We start from the raw sequence: 16,130 nt of genomic DNA, 5'->3' as shown, positions 1-16,130 counted from the left end.
ATTAAAACATGTGTGTTTTGTGTGTCTGAAAGCAAAAAAGGACTTAATGTTTTCCCGTGGGGTTGTATCATAATATTTTATATACAGCATTACAAAGTTTTTAATACTACTTGATAATTTGGTTTTCGGACCACCATATTTAAAAGTATTATTATCAGAGTTAAAGAGTCTCAGTTTCCTACCTGTTTTTTTAAAGCTGCCATGGTTTCTTTGTGTTGTTTGTTTAATGTTTCTGTCTCATGCTGCAGAGATTCCTGTTCAGTGAAAATACTTTAAATTAGCTCAAATTATAATGTGCTTTAAATGTGACTCTTACTTATATCCTTTCAGTAACAGAGAAATAATATTTTAAGAAAAAATATTGCTATTTTGATTCTTTCTTAAGTAGGTTCTAGAAAAAAATGAATAAAATAAATTACTTATCTAAAATTGAAGCCTTGAATGAGAAATGTCTTACCTGGTAATTTTCTTTCTGCTAGAAGCTTATGTCCTAATTCATAACAAATGGGTAATAACTCTCACCTGTGGAATTTTGAGGCAATCCAGAGTTGTTGCCGGAGCCTTCTGTATGAACACAAAATTAATAAAAAATAAAGTTGTAGAACAAATTGGTTGGGAGAAACAGAACGGCCAACTTGCTCTACCACCAGAGGCAGAATGTCTGGTAGCCCAGGGTGAAGAGTGAGGCTTAGTCCTCAAATCCCCAGCATCAACAACTCTAGATCACCTCTGAATTCCACTGGTGAAAGGTATTACCCATTTGTTATGAATGAGGAGAAAAACTATGCAGGAGAAAGGTAATATCATTTATTAGTCCACATATTTATTTGTTCATAACATGATAGCCATAGAATTTACAAATTTTCATCTATCTAAACTCTGGTGCACAATACATACTACATAAAAGGATATTGAAAAAAATACATACAGCTATTCATAAAACAAAAATTAGGAAAAGGAATTTGATCTTGACAAAAAGAATGATTCCTTAGTCTGTGGTTATTTGAGATTTTGTAGTAAAAACCACATGCTTGACAAAAATTCATTTTGATATTGGAGTTTAAAGGTTAAAAATCAGTTACAATGAGTGAGCAAGGATTGTATGAAGATCTTGACAGAAAAACCCTTGAAGAATTGTGCTTACAGAGGGAGTGACCTTTAGGAAAAAAGTCACAGAGCAAGAACTGAAAAATCTGTTAATGGCCAGTGATCAGGAAGCAGACCCTCTGAAAATGCTTGCAGTGAAAAACCAGCAGCAACTTGAACATGAACAAAAGCTGATACATCTTCGATTCCAGGAAAAGCAAAAGATAACTGATATGGAAAAAGAATCCCATTTAAGGCATATGGAACGGCTGGCTGCTGAGGAGAAGGCTCACTAGATGCAACAGGAATCTGCCAGACTTCAACTCCAAGTCTTTGAAGAGCTGAAAAAGCTGCTACAACCTGGAAATCCCCCACCACCACCCTCGTGACAACAAAAACTGGGAAAGAATTTGTCCCATTTACAAAAATACTGAAGACATAGAGGAATTTCTATCTACCTCTGAACCTTCATGTGAAATTCACCATATCCCAAGGTATAGCATATGCCTGTCCTGCTGACCAGATTGACTGGGAAAGCTAGGGAGGTGTTCAATGAAATGAGTATGGATGAAGCTTTGAACGATGTAAAATATAAAGATACTGTGTTAAAACGTTTTGAGGTTACATCTGAAACTTACATGTTGAAATTTAGAAATTTTAAAATGTCTAATGATATTTCTTACGTAGAATGTGCTCATAAACTGTTAGGTTTTGTCAGGAAGTGGATTACTGGTGAGAAAGCTTGGGGCAATTTTAAACAATTAATGCAATTAGTTACTCTAGAACACATGCTAAATTTGGTTCCAGATGAGGTCCGGCCTGCTATATGGGATAAAAAGCCCAGGTCTGTTTTGCACGCTGCTGAGATTGCAGATGAACGTGTGCAGAATCAAAGTCATGAAAGAAATAAGCCCTTGGGAAAGAATAATCACTATTCTCCCCAGTCTAAACGAAGAGAATGGTTTAAAAGTGGGACCAGCCCCACTTCTATTAAAAAAGCTCATGGAAGCCCAGAACAGAAAACCTCATACTCTAAGCAAAGACAAGTAGTATGTCATTTGTGTGGTACACTTGGACACATCAAACCAGAGTGGCCAAATGTAAAAAATAAATCAGCAAATCCAGTAAATGCTAATGCAGCTATCCTAAACACACTAGCGACCCAAAAAGAGCCCAGCACTGCTGCCTTGTGTGCAAATGCTGTTACTCTTGTTTCTGAAGGACTTGACCTTATAACTCATATTAAAGCTAAATATGGAAACAATAACACAGAGTTTATTAGCTGTGCAGAAGTTAATGGAATAAGGTGTATGGCATGGAGGGACACCACAGCAGATATTACTTTGATTAAGACAAGTCTTGTCAGGGAGGCAGATTATTTGCCAGGTGAAAGTGTAACTGTTGTAGCATTATCTGAATATTTTGTAAGAGTGCCTTTGGCTAAAATCCACCTTAAATGTTAAGGAAGCTGTCCCACTCTCCAAACAATTGACTGTGAACAGCCATGTGTGCTGAGATAAGAGAAATGATATCTCAAATTGGTTGTCTGTTGAGAATAGCAGTGTGTCTGCTAAAGGAGAATGTTTCTCCAGTCCTTTGTCTGTAAAGCAGACAGAAGAAGCCCATCAGCCTATGTTGGTTGAAAATGTATCAGTTATATCAGAGTTGATTCTGGACACAACTGAAGCCTAGGAAGGAAATATTCCTAAGTTTGTGTCTGCTAGGGATAATGACATTATAACCAGGTTGCATCCAGTTGATGTTATGGCTAGTTCCCAGGGACCAGGCAATTCTGATGCTTCTATTTTGCTTGTTGCTAGTGCATTGCTGGATAAAGATATGACAACCTTGTCTGATCAGGTTGATGATATGACCAGGGCACAAGGAAAGCATAAAAGTGATCTGACTATGTTACACACAGTGTGGAAACTTGTAACAAAAAGGGAATGGTCCCTAAACTTGTGTGTGTTGCGCCTGGTAACCTGCCTGTTGTTTGCAAGAAGAGCTGCAAAGAGGAAGACAATGCCTCTAACTTTTTGACTATGGAGTCTAGCAGGAAGTTATGTGCCCAAAAGGAAATTGTGTGAAAATCTTCCTGATGTACCAGAGGTAGTTCTGGGTTTGAGTGAAACTCAGAAGGAGTTTGTTAATTTGTCTGTTGTACCAAAGTCAATTCTGAACATAACTGAAGCTCAAAAAGAATCTGTTGCAGTTCATGATATTACAGAAGGAAAGGAATTTCTGGGTGAAGTCTTTGAAAAGTCAATAGCTGTGCCCTAGTGAGGGTAAAAGGGAATTTCTCCCATTAACTTTTAATGGGCTATTGCTGGTAGTCAACAGTTTGTCTACTAAGAAAAGTGTGTCGGTGCCTAATGGCCAAAGTCTTCCAAATGAAAATGAATACACCGACTTTGCCTTGGACTTTGCCTCAGGAGGCTTCATTAGCTAATATTGAAAGTGAACAGTTTGTGTCTCGGGTTCCAAAGGAAGGCTGGATTCCTGGCTTTACACAGCAGAGCAGCCTTGTGAATAAACCCATAGACCCTTTTAATATGTCATCTAATTTCTTAGTAAGTAGGGTTACCATACGTCCATTTTTTCCCGGACATGTCCGGCTTTTCGGCAATCAAACCCCCATCCGGGGGGAATTGCCAAAAAGCCGAACATGTCCGGGAAAATGCCGGCCAGGCATTTCCCCTCCCGCGGCGGCTCTGCTCCTCCCCTGACTCTTCGGGTCTGTTTAAGAGCCAAGCTGCCCGAGCGCTATGGGCTTCAGGCAGCCCCCTTGCCTCCGGACCCCTGCCGCCGGCCGGGCACTTCCCCTCCCGGGCTCCGGCGGCGCAGGGTCCGGAGGCATGAGGGCTGCCCGAAGCCGGTAGCGCTCGGGCAGCTCGGCTCTTAAACAGAGACGAAGAGTCAGGGGAGGAGCAGAGCCTCTGGCCGCGGCGGTTCTGCTCCTCCCCTGACTCTTCGGCTCTGTTTAAGAGCCGAGCGCTACGGGCTTCGGGCAGTCCCCATGCCTCTGGACCCTGCGCCGCCGGAGCCCGGGAGGGGAAGTGCCCGGCCAGGGGCGCAGGGTCCGGACGCATAGGGGCTGCCCGAAGCCCGAGCGCTACCGGCTTCACCGTTTGCCGGGCAGCCTCCAGACCCTGCGCCCCCGGCTGGGTGCTTCCCCTCCCGGGCTCCAGCTGCGCTGGGGAAGCGCCGGCCGGGGGCGCAGGGTCTGGGGGCTGCCCGGCAAACCGTGAAGCCGGTAGCGCTCGGGCAGCCCTTTTCGCGTGGCTGGGAGTGAGAGGGAGGAGGGGGCGGAGTTAGGGTGGGGATGGGGCGGAGTTTGGGCGGGGCTGGGGTGGGGAAATGGGCGGGGCCAGGGCCTGTGGAGGGTCCTCTTTTTTATTTGTTAAATATGGTAACCCTATTAGTAAGCTCTGATGCATCTAAATACCTTGTGGATGCAGAAATTGGTAGTTGAAAAGCAGAACTATAGTTCAGACATGATGATAGAAAATGGTTGTCTCTCTTTAAGGCATGGTGTCCATGTAAACTACCTAGCTGACAAGGGAGGAACAAATTTGCCCATAGCTGTTGGCAATAAGAACATAGCCAGGCAGACCATAGATTATGGTATAACAGAAAGCTCAAATTGCAACCCCCTAAAAAGGGGAAAGAAGGAAGACAAGTTAACCCATGAAAGGCAAAATGTCATTACAGACTTGCCTCACTCATATCTAAAATACCAAAACTCCAAGTATGTGGTTAACCTAAAAGTCTATTTTAAGGAAAACCCTAAGGTAAAGAAAAAGCTAAACCTTCAAAAGGAATATTGAACAAGTTGACCTAAAAAATGGCCTATCTAAACAAAAGGCTTGGCATAACAAAAATGATTGTAAATGTACACTTGTAATAGATTTGTTGTTAATATTAATGCTAATGTTAACTATTGTAACTAGTTCATGGCTGATGCCAAAAAAACTGTAAAAATGTACAATGTGCATGGTCTTTTGGAAAAAACCCTGAACATGTTAAAAGTGATACATGAAAACACACTATGTAATAGAAACCCTTATGATTATAATATTTTGGTCAATAAGAACACACTTTGTATTAGAAAGCCTAATAATGTTGAGGTTTCACAGCTAGTGCTTATTATACACAATCCAAAAACTTTCCACAGCAGAAAAACCATTGCAAGCTTGGACTGCTGTGCAAGAAGGAAAACTGAGGTACAACATCTCACAGACTTCATGGCTGAATGTCAGAGTAAGTGCTCTCTGAAGAACATTGATGGCTATGTTAAGTTAACACATAGACCAAACCCTGAAATCACTAAAGTATTTCACAAAATATGGACTACGTTGTCAACTTGGGCCAGAGTATGTATCAATAATTTGGCCTTACAAAGAATTTAATGTAAATATAGCTCATAACAAGATCAGAAGGTCCTTAAGGTGTATCCAGGAGCTCTAACTGCTCCCTTCTATACCAATCTCGCATTGAGGTATGACACATGGCCAAAAAGGGTTAAGTAGCCTGCAGGCTAAATGACCCAGATTCAACCTTTAGGGACATATTGGTAGATAATATTTGTGGGGTTTTTGTGTTTACATATATATTATTAGAGGTTAACAATGTAATCAAACAGTTCCTATCTATGCTGTATTCTTTTAATTCAGAGATGAAAGGGAGATCCTAACATTGAAATGAATTGTAAAAATAGTGATATCACTGTATTCATCTCTTTTTGAAATGAATAGCAAAGCACCTGCAAATGGTGGAAAACAGGCAATTGCCTTATGTTAATCCCTGTAGCTAATTACCGGTGATGCTTAGCAAATAGATCTACTTCAAAGTCTCAATGACTGCCTGTTGTTTGCCTAAGAACTCCGAGCCGTCAAAAGAAGACCTGGAACTGTATAAAAAACCCTTGGGTCCTGATCCTTTTTATCTCAGATCTGCTTGATGCTTTATGCAGGGAAAACTTGAGTCGTAGGACTGAAATCTCCAGTCCCATATGGATCATCCTGAATGTGGACATTGGACTGAACCTATGGTCTAATTCTGAAAGAACTCTTTGAAACTACAAAGCTCACCATCTCTACTATGAATCTGATCTCAGAACTGTACTCATGTCTGTATGTATGCTGATCTTTTAACCAATACTCTCACTCTTTTCTATTTTAATAAATTTTAGTTTAGTTAATAAGAATTTGCTGTAAGCGTGTATTTGGGTAAAATCTGGAATATTCATTAACCTGGAAGGTAATGTGTCCAGTCTTTTGGGATTGGTAAAACTTTCTTATATGATTAATAAGATTTTCAGTATTCCTCATCATATTTGACTTGGCTGTCTGGGTGGAGGCCTAAGGCTGGGTTACTTTAAGGAAACTGTTTTGTTGGTGCCGGGTAACCTGTAAGATATTATAAAAGCTGTTTTGTCCTGGCTTGGTAAATCTAAACATTGGAATATCCACCAGCTTTGGGGATTGTCTGCCCCATTCTTTGCAGTTTACCCTAATTGAGTAACCTCAGTGTAGCTCCCTGGGACCCCGGTCACACCTCCATTTATAGAACTCCCTCTGAGGTCAATAAGAGTTATGCCCTTGGAAGACTAAAGACTTTTGGACAGAGTGTAGAATTGTTAGATTATAAACTCAATTCAAATTTCACAGGTTTTCAGACTTTGCACCCTACCATGCAGTCAGGAAACTTGGGAAGTTTACATTTGGGCTACTGGTCTGCTACTGTAGAATTTCTGAGCACCACAGACTTACAGCCCTGATCACAAATAATTTCCAAGATTTTTTGGACTGCAACCCCACTGTTGCTGAGCCACTTTTCTCTGCAGTACAAATTTTCTCCACAACACTAGACTCCTGCTGGAGTTCAAAGAATTTATAAACTCTGCTAACTAAAAAACTTCTAAGGAAGAAACAGTTTAAGCAAGCAGGGCTTGTAAGTTTAGAAACCTGAATAACTCCAAACACACTGTTTTTATCTTTACACAGATAAAACTAAAGATACAAAGAAGTGAAAAAGTTAAGAGTTAGGTTTTCATAATTGTTTGCGCACAACTGCACAATGTAATGCATGTACAGTTACTACAACTGAACATTAAATCTTTAAATTGTGTATGCAAACTACCACTTTAATGTCTAACTATACATTTGTATGCATAATCAACAATTGCAGAAGTAAATTATGCATGTGTTTTTGCATACAGTTATGAAAAACTAGCTCTATGGTTACAATAGAAACTTGACTGCATTGTTCTTTGTACTATCTTCTATTCCTCTTTTTTTATTAAATTCATACCCCACTGTTCCTATCACTAAATGCATACCATACATACCACACAAAAATACTTTTTATTTCTGCCTCTACAATAAATTTATGATTTTCAACATATCACATATTTCCTCTCTTGGTTGTTTCTAACAAATTATGTATTCTTTTTATGCAATGCAAGATTTAAACTATATTTTAATAGATTGTTACTGACATAATTTAAATTATTTCATGTGCTAGAATAATATGATTCTCCACATCAGAGATGAGGAACAAGATGAAGGGAAAAGTGTTTGCTTATGTAAACAGTAAAGGTGATGGTGTTTCTGTAACACTACAGCAGCACAACTAGCCAGGATGGATAGAAACTCTCTCTGCAGGATTTCTAGCCCTTGACAGGCGAGAGAGGGACTGAGCTCAGAACCCAAACTAATAATCCTCACATCACAGTGCACAAGACCACACTGACCATCACCTTTTTATGCAATTTCTTTGATAAAGATTTGTTAAGATGGTCCTATTGGAAGCTAGACTTCACTATGGGATTATTAACAGGAATTGTTATGTAACCCTTCTGCCCATCTAAGTTGGCAGCAACAAGGGCCAGGTTCTGTATCTAGGGGTTCCATTTCAATAATGCAATGCAAAACCGGCTCGAGCCCCCACCCAGTGACCTGGGACAATTACATACCACCCCCTGGGCGCCTCTAAGAGGCAATACTTCCCCTCTCGCAAGCACGGAGTCTGAGTGTAACAGAAAATGTTTAATAACATGAGGTAAACGACATCAGCATTAAATTGGAAAAACACCACAAACAGGCTTCATGAACAAAAAACCCACCCCAGCAAATTGGGCTGTGTCCTTTCCCTTTCGTTCTTGAAACCAGCAACCCAAGGATCACCAAAGTCCCAAAAGTCCAACAACCCCCCAAAGTCTCTTGGGTCCAGCAACCCAAGGATCACCAAAGTCCCAAAAGTCCAACAACCCCCAAAGTCTCTGTCCCTGGTCAGTGCAGCCCCAGAGTTCAAGCGGGGGGGAGGGGGGGGAAGGCACGCAGGGTGTTAAGGGGCACCTTACGTGATCCGAGGCCGACCGGCTGCCTCTCCGTGGGGTTCCGCCGCAGCCTTCTCCACGAGCCGCTCCACTCCACCAGCTGTCCCGTGAGCCGCTCCCGCCGTCCACGAACTGCTCTGGCAGCTGCTCCGCTCTGCTCACCGACCTGTGAGCCGCTCAGCTCTGCTCCACTTCAGCCGTTCCTTGGGCTGCTCCCACAAGGCTCCGCTCTGCTCTGCTCTGCTCGCTGCTTCTCCAGCCGCTCCGCCCTGCTCACCGACCTGTGAGTCGCTCAGCTCCAGCCGTCCCCGCGAGGCTCCACTCTGCTAGCTGCTCCGCCAGCCGCTTAGCAATATAGCTTCAGGCTCCCCCACTAGTTAACACAGTCTCAGTGATCTCAGCTCTTAATAACTTTAGCTCTTTTGTGATTTCAGCTCTTAGCAATTTCAGCTCATAGTAGGGGAGCCCCAGTGCTAGTGCACCATTGGCCCAAAGTGAATTCAGCTCAGCAGCCTGTAACTAGACTCCTAATGGAATCAAAGTTAGCTCTGACATTCAACAGTGGAGAGAGGAGGTAGTGCAATTGGTGTTTCAAACCCTCAAAGAGGGCCCATACCATCAGATATAAATACCTGTCCACATCCTCTCTCAATTCACTGGGTTTTGTAACCCATGCCCCTTGTCAAGCAAGTGCTACTTAGGTAATGGTGAAGGACTCACTCAGTCCTTCTGTCATACAACAGTTCCACTGGCCTTGATTCACAGAATCAGGGTAACAAAACTTTATTCTTCCTGCCCCAATAATAGAGAAACTGGGGATCCCACACCAGCCAAAGTAGCCACTTTCAGTTGCTGTTGTTTCATGCCAGGCGAGTGGGTGTGCCTATGCAAACAAGATCAGCCCCTGGAGTTCTTTTCCACACTCACCATAATTCACCACCAGATGTCAGGGTAGAGCTCATCCTGACTCTGCTTACAGTTAGATACCATAAGAACAATTGTGTCATAAATATAAAATAAAATTGTACATAAGTTGCTAACAACACATTTATCTTTCTTCCATTCCTATATCCAACTATGAACTTGATCATTCGACTGTGGAGGTAAAGAAATGTGGTAACTTAGAGTATAAACAGTTGATTTTCTTTGTGAGGTGAAAACAAGCTCACAGAACATAAGAATGGCCATAGTGGGTCAGACCAAAGGTCCTTCTAGCCCAGTTCCCTGTCTTCTGACAGTGGCCAATGCCGGGTGCCCCAGAGGAAATGAACAGAACAGGTAATCATCAAGTGGTCCATCCTGTCGCCCATTCCCAGCTTCTGGCAAACAGAGGCTAGGGACAACAATGTGATATACTTGTAACCCTTGAAAAAGATTCACTTTTAAAATTATTCCAAAATGGGTTCTTTGGATTTTATACATGGTCCTTAAGACAAGATGATGGAAAGGGTAGAAAACTGCACACAGGTCAGCCATTTTGTCTTAATTCTGTGAGAGGCTCTCAAACTCATAGACTTTAAGGTCAGAAGGTACCATCATGATCATCTAGTCTGACCTCCTGCACGCTGCAGGCCCCAGAAACTCACCCACCCACTCCTGAAATAGACCCCCTAATCTCTGGCTGAGTTACAGAAGTCCTCAAATAATGGTTTAAAGACTTCAAGTTACAGAGAATTCACCATTTACCCTAGTTTAAACCTGCAAGTGACCCATGCCCCATGCTACAGAAGAAGTTGAACCCTCTCCCCCCTCCCGCAATGTCTCTACCAATCTGACCCCGTGGGAAATTCCTTCCCAACCCCAAATATGGCGATAAATTAGACATATCTGAAGATATGAGACAGAAGAGGCCTCATTAAGGAGCTCATGGATTAGATTAGAGACTGTAAGTAACCTGTCAATACCTCCTTAATGTAAAAAAGGAGAAATATCTCTAAGTAGTAAAAGGACTAATCTACTACATGGATGACTGATTAGTGATAGAGTTCTCAGCCCCAATTCTGTGTGGTAGACCCAAATCCTTGATCTCATTTTGTTCAAAATGTATCCATTCCAACAGATAGTTACACAGAATTGAATTTTGTATAACTTTGTTTACACTCAGATATGTTGTGTGCTCACATTAAATTTGACCCAAAAAAACCATTTAGTTTGGCCAACTGATTACAAGTCCTGTATGTTTTCCTATTAGTGTACATGAATTTGCTTGTGGGGCCTCAACTGGGAATGGAAACTGAACTTTGAGGTTTGAGAAGGACTATAACCACAGGTTGAGGAAAGCAAGGTAGGGATACAAACTGAAGGCACTGTTGCCTTTTCAAATCTGAGATGCTTCCTGTTTCTATGTCCATATTTTATTTTTATATATCTAATCTTTCAGAATCAAAGCACATAGCTAGGATTATTAAATTTAGATGGTCAGGATAAACCCCAAGAAATAAATGATCTTCCTTCACTAAAATGTTAAATATTTCAAGATCAAGGATAATGCTGAATATCTGGGTGGGAGGTTGTTGTTTTTGTGTGATCATAAAGTATGTTGAGAGAAACCTTTTATCGTGTGACCTAGTGACAGTTGTCATAGGTTAAACTATGTTAAAAAGGGAATGGATTTTCTATTAAAGTATAACCTCATGAGTCCTAACCCTAAAAAGAATGTTAAACCTATTTTAATTGAGGCTTCATCTTGGAAGTGTAAATGCTACCAAATCACTTCTGGACAGGTATAAACATGTAACTTATTGCTGAAAATACGTTTCTTTGGATTTCCCCCCCAAAAAATATTGAGTGAATTTGTTGTTACTGAAACCGTGGTAGTATTAGCACTTGCTAAAGCCAGGCATAATGCAGACAGCTGTTGTATTACCTCCCCTACATAGTTCTGTCAAGACACCTCATCTGTGAGATCCAATATCATTATTCAAGTTCTACATCTCTCTTAGCAACAACTTCCAACCACACCAAATATTGTGATATTTTTAACAACATTTCACATTTTTAGAATCCTGATCACAGCTACCGGATTGACAAAAATAGTATGAACAGTATGGAAGATCATTGTCAGATCCAGTTTCCCTCATGCTTTAATACTGGTATGACTATAATCTAAAAAAAAAATTAACATTCAATTGTATCTAATTCCAAACACCATTAACATCCCATTAAATGAAATTCTAACAGCTAAATACTAAAACTATCAGGCTTATAGAGAAATTACTAACCTTCTGCCACTCAAGTTCCTGTTTCTCCATAATAATTTTATTAATTTGATCTTCATAATTAATTTCAGCATCCTAGTTTTAAAAAATAAAAAGGTAATTATCCATAATTTTAAACACATAAGAACTATAAGTAAAGACAAGTTTCATACCAACACAATTAGTGTAGTCTTGCTCTTCTATTTTTCAGCTGCAGTTCAATATATAGAATATGTTTCTATCCACCAAAAAGCAAGGAGGTCAAAATACCATTAAACCAAGACTATATACATACACATTGTACAAACAGTAAACATGTTCATCCTCGTCAATCAGAAAAATCATAGCATGAATGAAATAAGTAAGGGTTGACAGGAAGAGATATAATATTGGGAATTAGGAAAACAATTAATTTAATTATCAGTAAGTAATATTTCCCTTGTCATACCTATACTCTTCATCATCCTACAACAAATCGAGAGTCAGAGTGAAATAGAGCAAGATAGGCTTGTCTTGAACTCATGCTTGAAAAACCTTTATGACTAAATAGTCTAATGAGACCAAGCCACAATACTGAGATGAGAACAAAGCAACATCATGTAATGAATGTGTGAAGAATCAATTTAGTAATGGTTAGGTACAGATAACCATGGTTAATACTTGAACAATACTTTCTGAAAGTATCCTAGCTACAGGAAGAGATAAAACAGAATCTTTGTTAGGATGCTGAGCAAAACCCGTCACTTCAAAAGAAGGGTGGAATATTTATCAACATCTGGTACCAAGAAGCTTTTGTGCCAATCAAATGAGAACAAAAAAGATAAAAAGAGATGGCAATAGCTGTTCAAAGTAAATTTAGATATGTGGTCAGGAAGATTATCCTAAAACAAGGCCTGATAGCCACAGACATCTGGCCCAAAATGGAATTAACACATGACCTTTGCCTTTTCCTGCTTCATAGTCTGGAAAAAAATTCACAATAGATAAGCAGAGGTGGGAAGATATATGTCAATTCCCCAATTATTACAAAAGCATCTGCCTGGGGATCAAACAACTACTGTGGTAGCAAGATATACCTTTGCTGACCGTTTATTATGGTTGCCACCAAGTTATAGGAGATCTCCTGAAATATTTAATATTAAAGTGTAGTTTTCCTAAGTGAAATCAGCTCCCTTTTGTTAAGTCAATATGCACATATAATGCACTTCCCCGGCAAATATAAAGCTCCGAGAGAAGAAAAAACACAATTCTGTCTACTGGCAGAGGGTCATGATTTCCAGCAAGAACTGACCTGTATGTTGTGACCTGTATGTTGTATGGTGACCCTGTATGTTGTGACACACTACTCATTACTGTCCTGGTATTGCATGTGACCAAGACATGAAGACTTTTAGAGATGCTTACGGAGCTATGTTGACATGTAGTTCCAAAAGGTTAATGTTAAGCCTTCTTTCTGCCATTGATCATTGTCTAAACGAGGTGAATACCATAAGATAAGATCTCTCTCTTAAAGGGATAGCTAAACTTGTAATATATATTTGAGCCTCTGTGTGGGATACATTCTAACGATAGTCAAATTGAAAAAAGATAGAGGTGTTTTTCCAAGCTCTGCACACAAAATAAGCCACCGCTCTTAGTAGATCGTGCAGATGTTCAATATATAATTACATGCACTCTCTGGGCTTCTTGAGCTTGGCTGCTTCTTGGTTGGTATCAGATGGCATGCTAGGTTCCTTGGGCTTGGCTCCTTCCTGATTGGGGACAAAAACATAAGTCATAATATTCTCCCAAGACCACCAATAAGTGGTACCAAAATGAACGGTCATATAGACTAAATTGTATAGATCTTCTTTTCTTTCCAGGAAGTTAAATAGTTAACAATGTCAGAGTTAAACTATTATAATTGGGCATCTAAATTTACACCCAATGAGATGAATGGGGCAGTTCACACTTCAGAACTATTTCAGGATCTCCGCAAATTTAGTCAGACATCAATGCATTAGTTTGCTCTTGGGATTGTTTTCAAGGTTTTTTCACAATTATAAAGGCTAGAGATTTACTTTTTTATTAAATGAAAGCTGTTATTCTAGAGAATAAGAAGGCAGCTTGGGAGAGGTGACAATACACCCTATCACTGAAGACCAGAAAAATTTGAGATCTGCATTCTAACAAAATAAAGGTAATCCTGTGATGCCCACAATCTAAATCAGCCCTGACAGTTGGGACAATAATGGGCATATCCTCCAGGGACAGCAGACTATGATAACTTCCAAGAGAAACATCTGTGAAGGCCTTTGGTGAAATCCTAAATTAAAGCAGGTCTAAAAATATATTACTCTCCTAAATCTAGGTGAGGGTTTCTGCTGACTTGCAGTACCCTAGTAATATTTTCCATGCAAATTTGCCTTTGACTTAAACAATACATTTATGATAGTATATTAACATATCTAGGGTAGTGTATATTGAATCCCTGCTGTTTTGTAAACAATGATATTTGAATAATGGCTGTTGCTACCCAAAGGGAAAAAAAAAAAGTTGAACTATTATTCTACTATTAATTCTTATACATATATACACATCTTTGAGATCTTTTGATAGAAAATCCTATATGAATTTAGCAGCAGTAGTATTTGTTGTTGTTTTATAGATTCATACGCCTGAAATATCCTGTGAAGATTCATATGCTAGAGCAGTGGTACTCCTGGAGGTACGCAGAGGTCTTCCAGGGGTATATCAATTCATTAGCTATTTGCCTAGTTTTACAACAGGCTACATAAAAAGCACCAGCGAAGTCTGTATGACTAAAATTTCATACAGACAGAATGAAAATGTAAGCAATTTTTCAGTAATAGTGTACTGTGACACTTTTGTATTTTTATGCCTGATATTGTAATCTAGTAGTTTTTAAGTGAGGTGAAACTTGGAGTACGCAAGACAAATCAGACTCCTGAAAGGGGTACAATAGTCTGGAAAGGTTGGGAACCGCTGTGTTAGAGAAAACCTCCCATGCATGGTTCGACCGGGGGAGCTTGGGGTAGCCCGCACTGGAAATGCCAAGGTCAGGGCAGGCTGCAAAAAGGAGAGAGATATTCCCAAGACTGGTGGGTAACACTGAAGTTTAAACTCCCCAATCAGTCACAAACTGTGCTTCTGATCCCCACACTGGTTATCAAGAAGCAAAAAAAAGAAAATCGCACAGCCACCCTTATTGCATTCCAGTTCTAGCCTTTTGCGTTCCTGGGCAGCTTTTCTTCTCTCTTCAGCTTCTTTCTCCAGCCAGGCCAAGAATTGCTTCTCTTGCATTCGAAGTTCTACCATTTCTCTCTTATATTGTAGGCGCTGGCTCTCTCTCAGGGCTTGCAGTTTTGATTGTGGATCACTCATTGTGACTAACTTTAACCTTTAACACACACAGTATCAACATTTCAAAGTTTGGAATAGCGTGGGGTTCTGATCCAAACCCAAATGATCTGGTTCTGTGGATCCTGCCAACTATGCAATGTGACCCGAGGTAGCCCTCACTGGAAATGCCAAGGTCAGGCAAGCTGCAAAAAGGAGATAAATACTCCCAAGGCTGGTGAGTAATACTGAAGTTAAACTCCCCAGCCAGTCACAAACTGTTCTTCTGATCCCCACATTGGTTATCTAGAAGCAAAAAGAAAAAAGAAATCACATAGCCCCCTTTAGTGCATTCCAGTTCTCTGGCTTCCAATCAGCACCTATGTCCAGTATAGTGAGAAGTTATTTTAAAACTCTGCTCACATATACAAAATGTTCTTCTCACCCCAAAGGGCCAGCCATGTTACCAGGTCTGTATAGGCTTGGCTCTTACCCAAAATACCATGCTGCCAGTCAATCCTTTAGTGCCTAAAACTAAAGGTTTATTATAAAGAAAAAAGAAAGAAGAAGAAGAGATAAAGCAGTTACATACATACAAAGCCTTCAAAGTCCATATATCAGGTTCTTAGCAGTACTGGTGAGTTTGGTGGCTTGAAAGTCCCTCTGGAACACATCCACAGCTTGGATGGGTCATTCAGTCCTTTGTTCAGAGCTTCATTTGTAGAAAAGTTACTCCAGAGATAAGAAGCAGGAATAAAGACAAAATGGAGAAGACTGCCTTTTATAGTCTTTTGCCATGCAGCTTGTATTTCCTTTTTTCCAAACACAAGCTGCCCAGCATATGGCAGGGAACCCTTAGAGTTCTGTCCATAGGCATGGCCCTGCATGCCTTCCTGAGTCATAAGGTGTAGCCCCTGACCCTTTCAATGGGTTCATTGTACAGCTGATGTACCATCAAGCAGGGTAGGCAGTGCTGATGCCAACCTGTCTGGAGGTGTCACCCAGATGCACAGCACAAGTTTGGAAACACAGATATACCATACATATCTATAACTTACAATACAAAGGTGATACAAACATATAAACAAGATTATACTTGGCAAATTATAGCATTTTCGCAGATACCTTACATGGCATATCTGGCACAACTCATTGCAATTTTACTGGTA

The 16,130-nt window shown here is 40.4% G+C and overlaps 1 protein-coding gene across 1 annotated transcript in view; it reads right to left on the bottom strand.

Annotated features, from left to right (window-relative positions):
• CCDC73 (coiled-coil domain containing 73) overlaps positions 1-16,130 on the bottom strand; it is a 159,824-nt gene that overhangs the window by 96,184 nt on the left and 47,510 nt on the right. The window contains exons 4-5 of the mRNA XM_054026161.1: positions 11,647-11,718; positions 183-254 (exon numbers count right to left, since the gene is read on the bottom strand). Coding sequence (XP_053882136.1) covers positions 183-254; positions 11,647-11,718 — 144 coding nt within the window. The remainder of the gene's footprint in view (positions 1-182; positions 255-11,646; positions 11,719-16,130) is intronic.

Source organism: Malaclemys terrapin, chromosome 4, assembly GCF_027887155.1.
Source record: "Malaclemys terrapin pileata isolate rMalTer1 chromosome 4, rMalTer1.hap1, whole genome shotgun sequence".
In the NCBI taxonomy this organism is placed as follows: Eukaryota; Metazoa; Chordata; order Testudines; family Emydidae; genus Malaclemys; species Malaclemys terrapin.
This window is presented reverse-complemented; position numbering and strand designations above follow the sequence as displayed.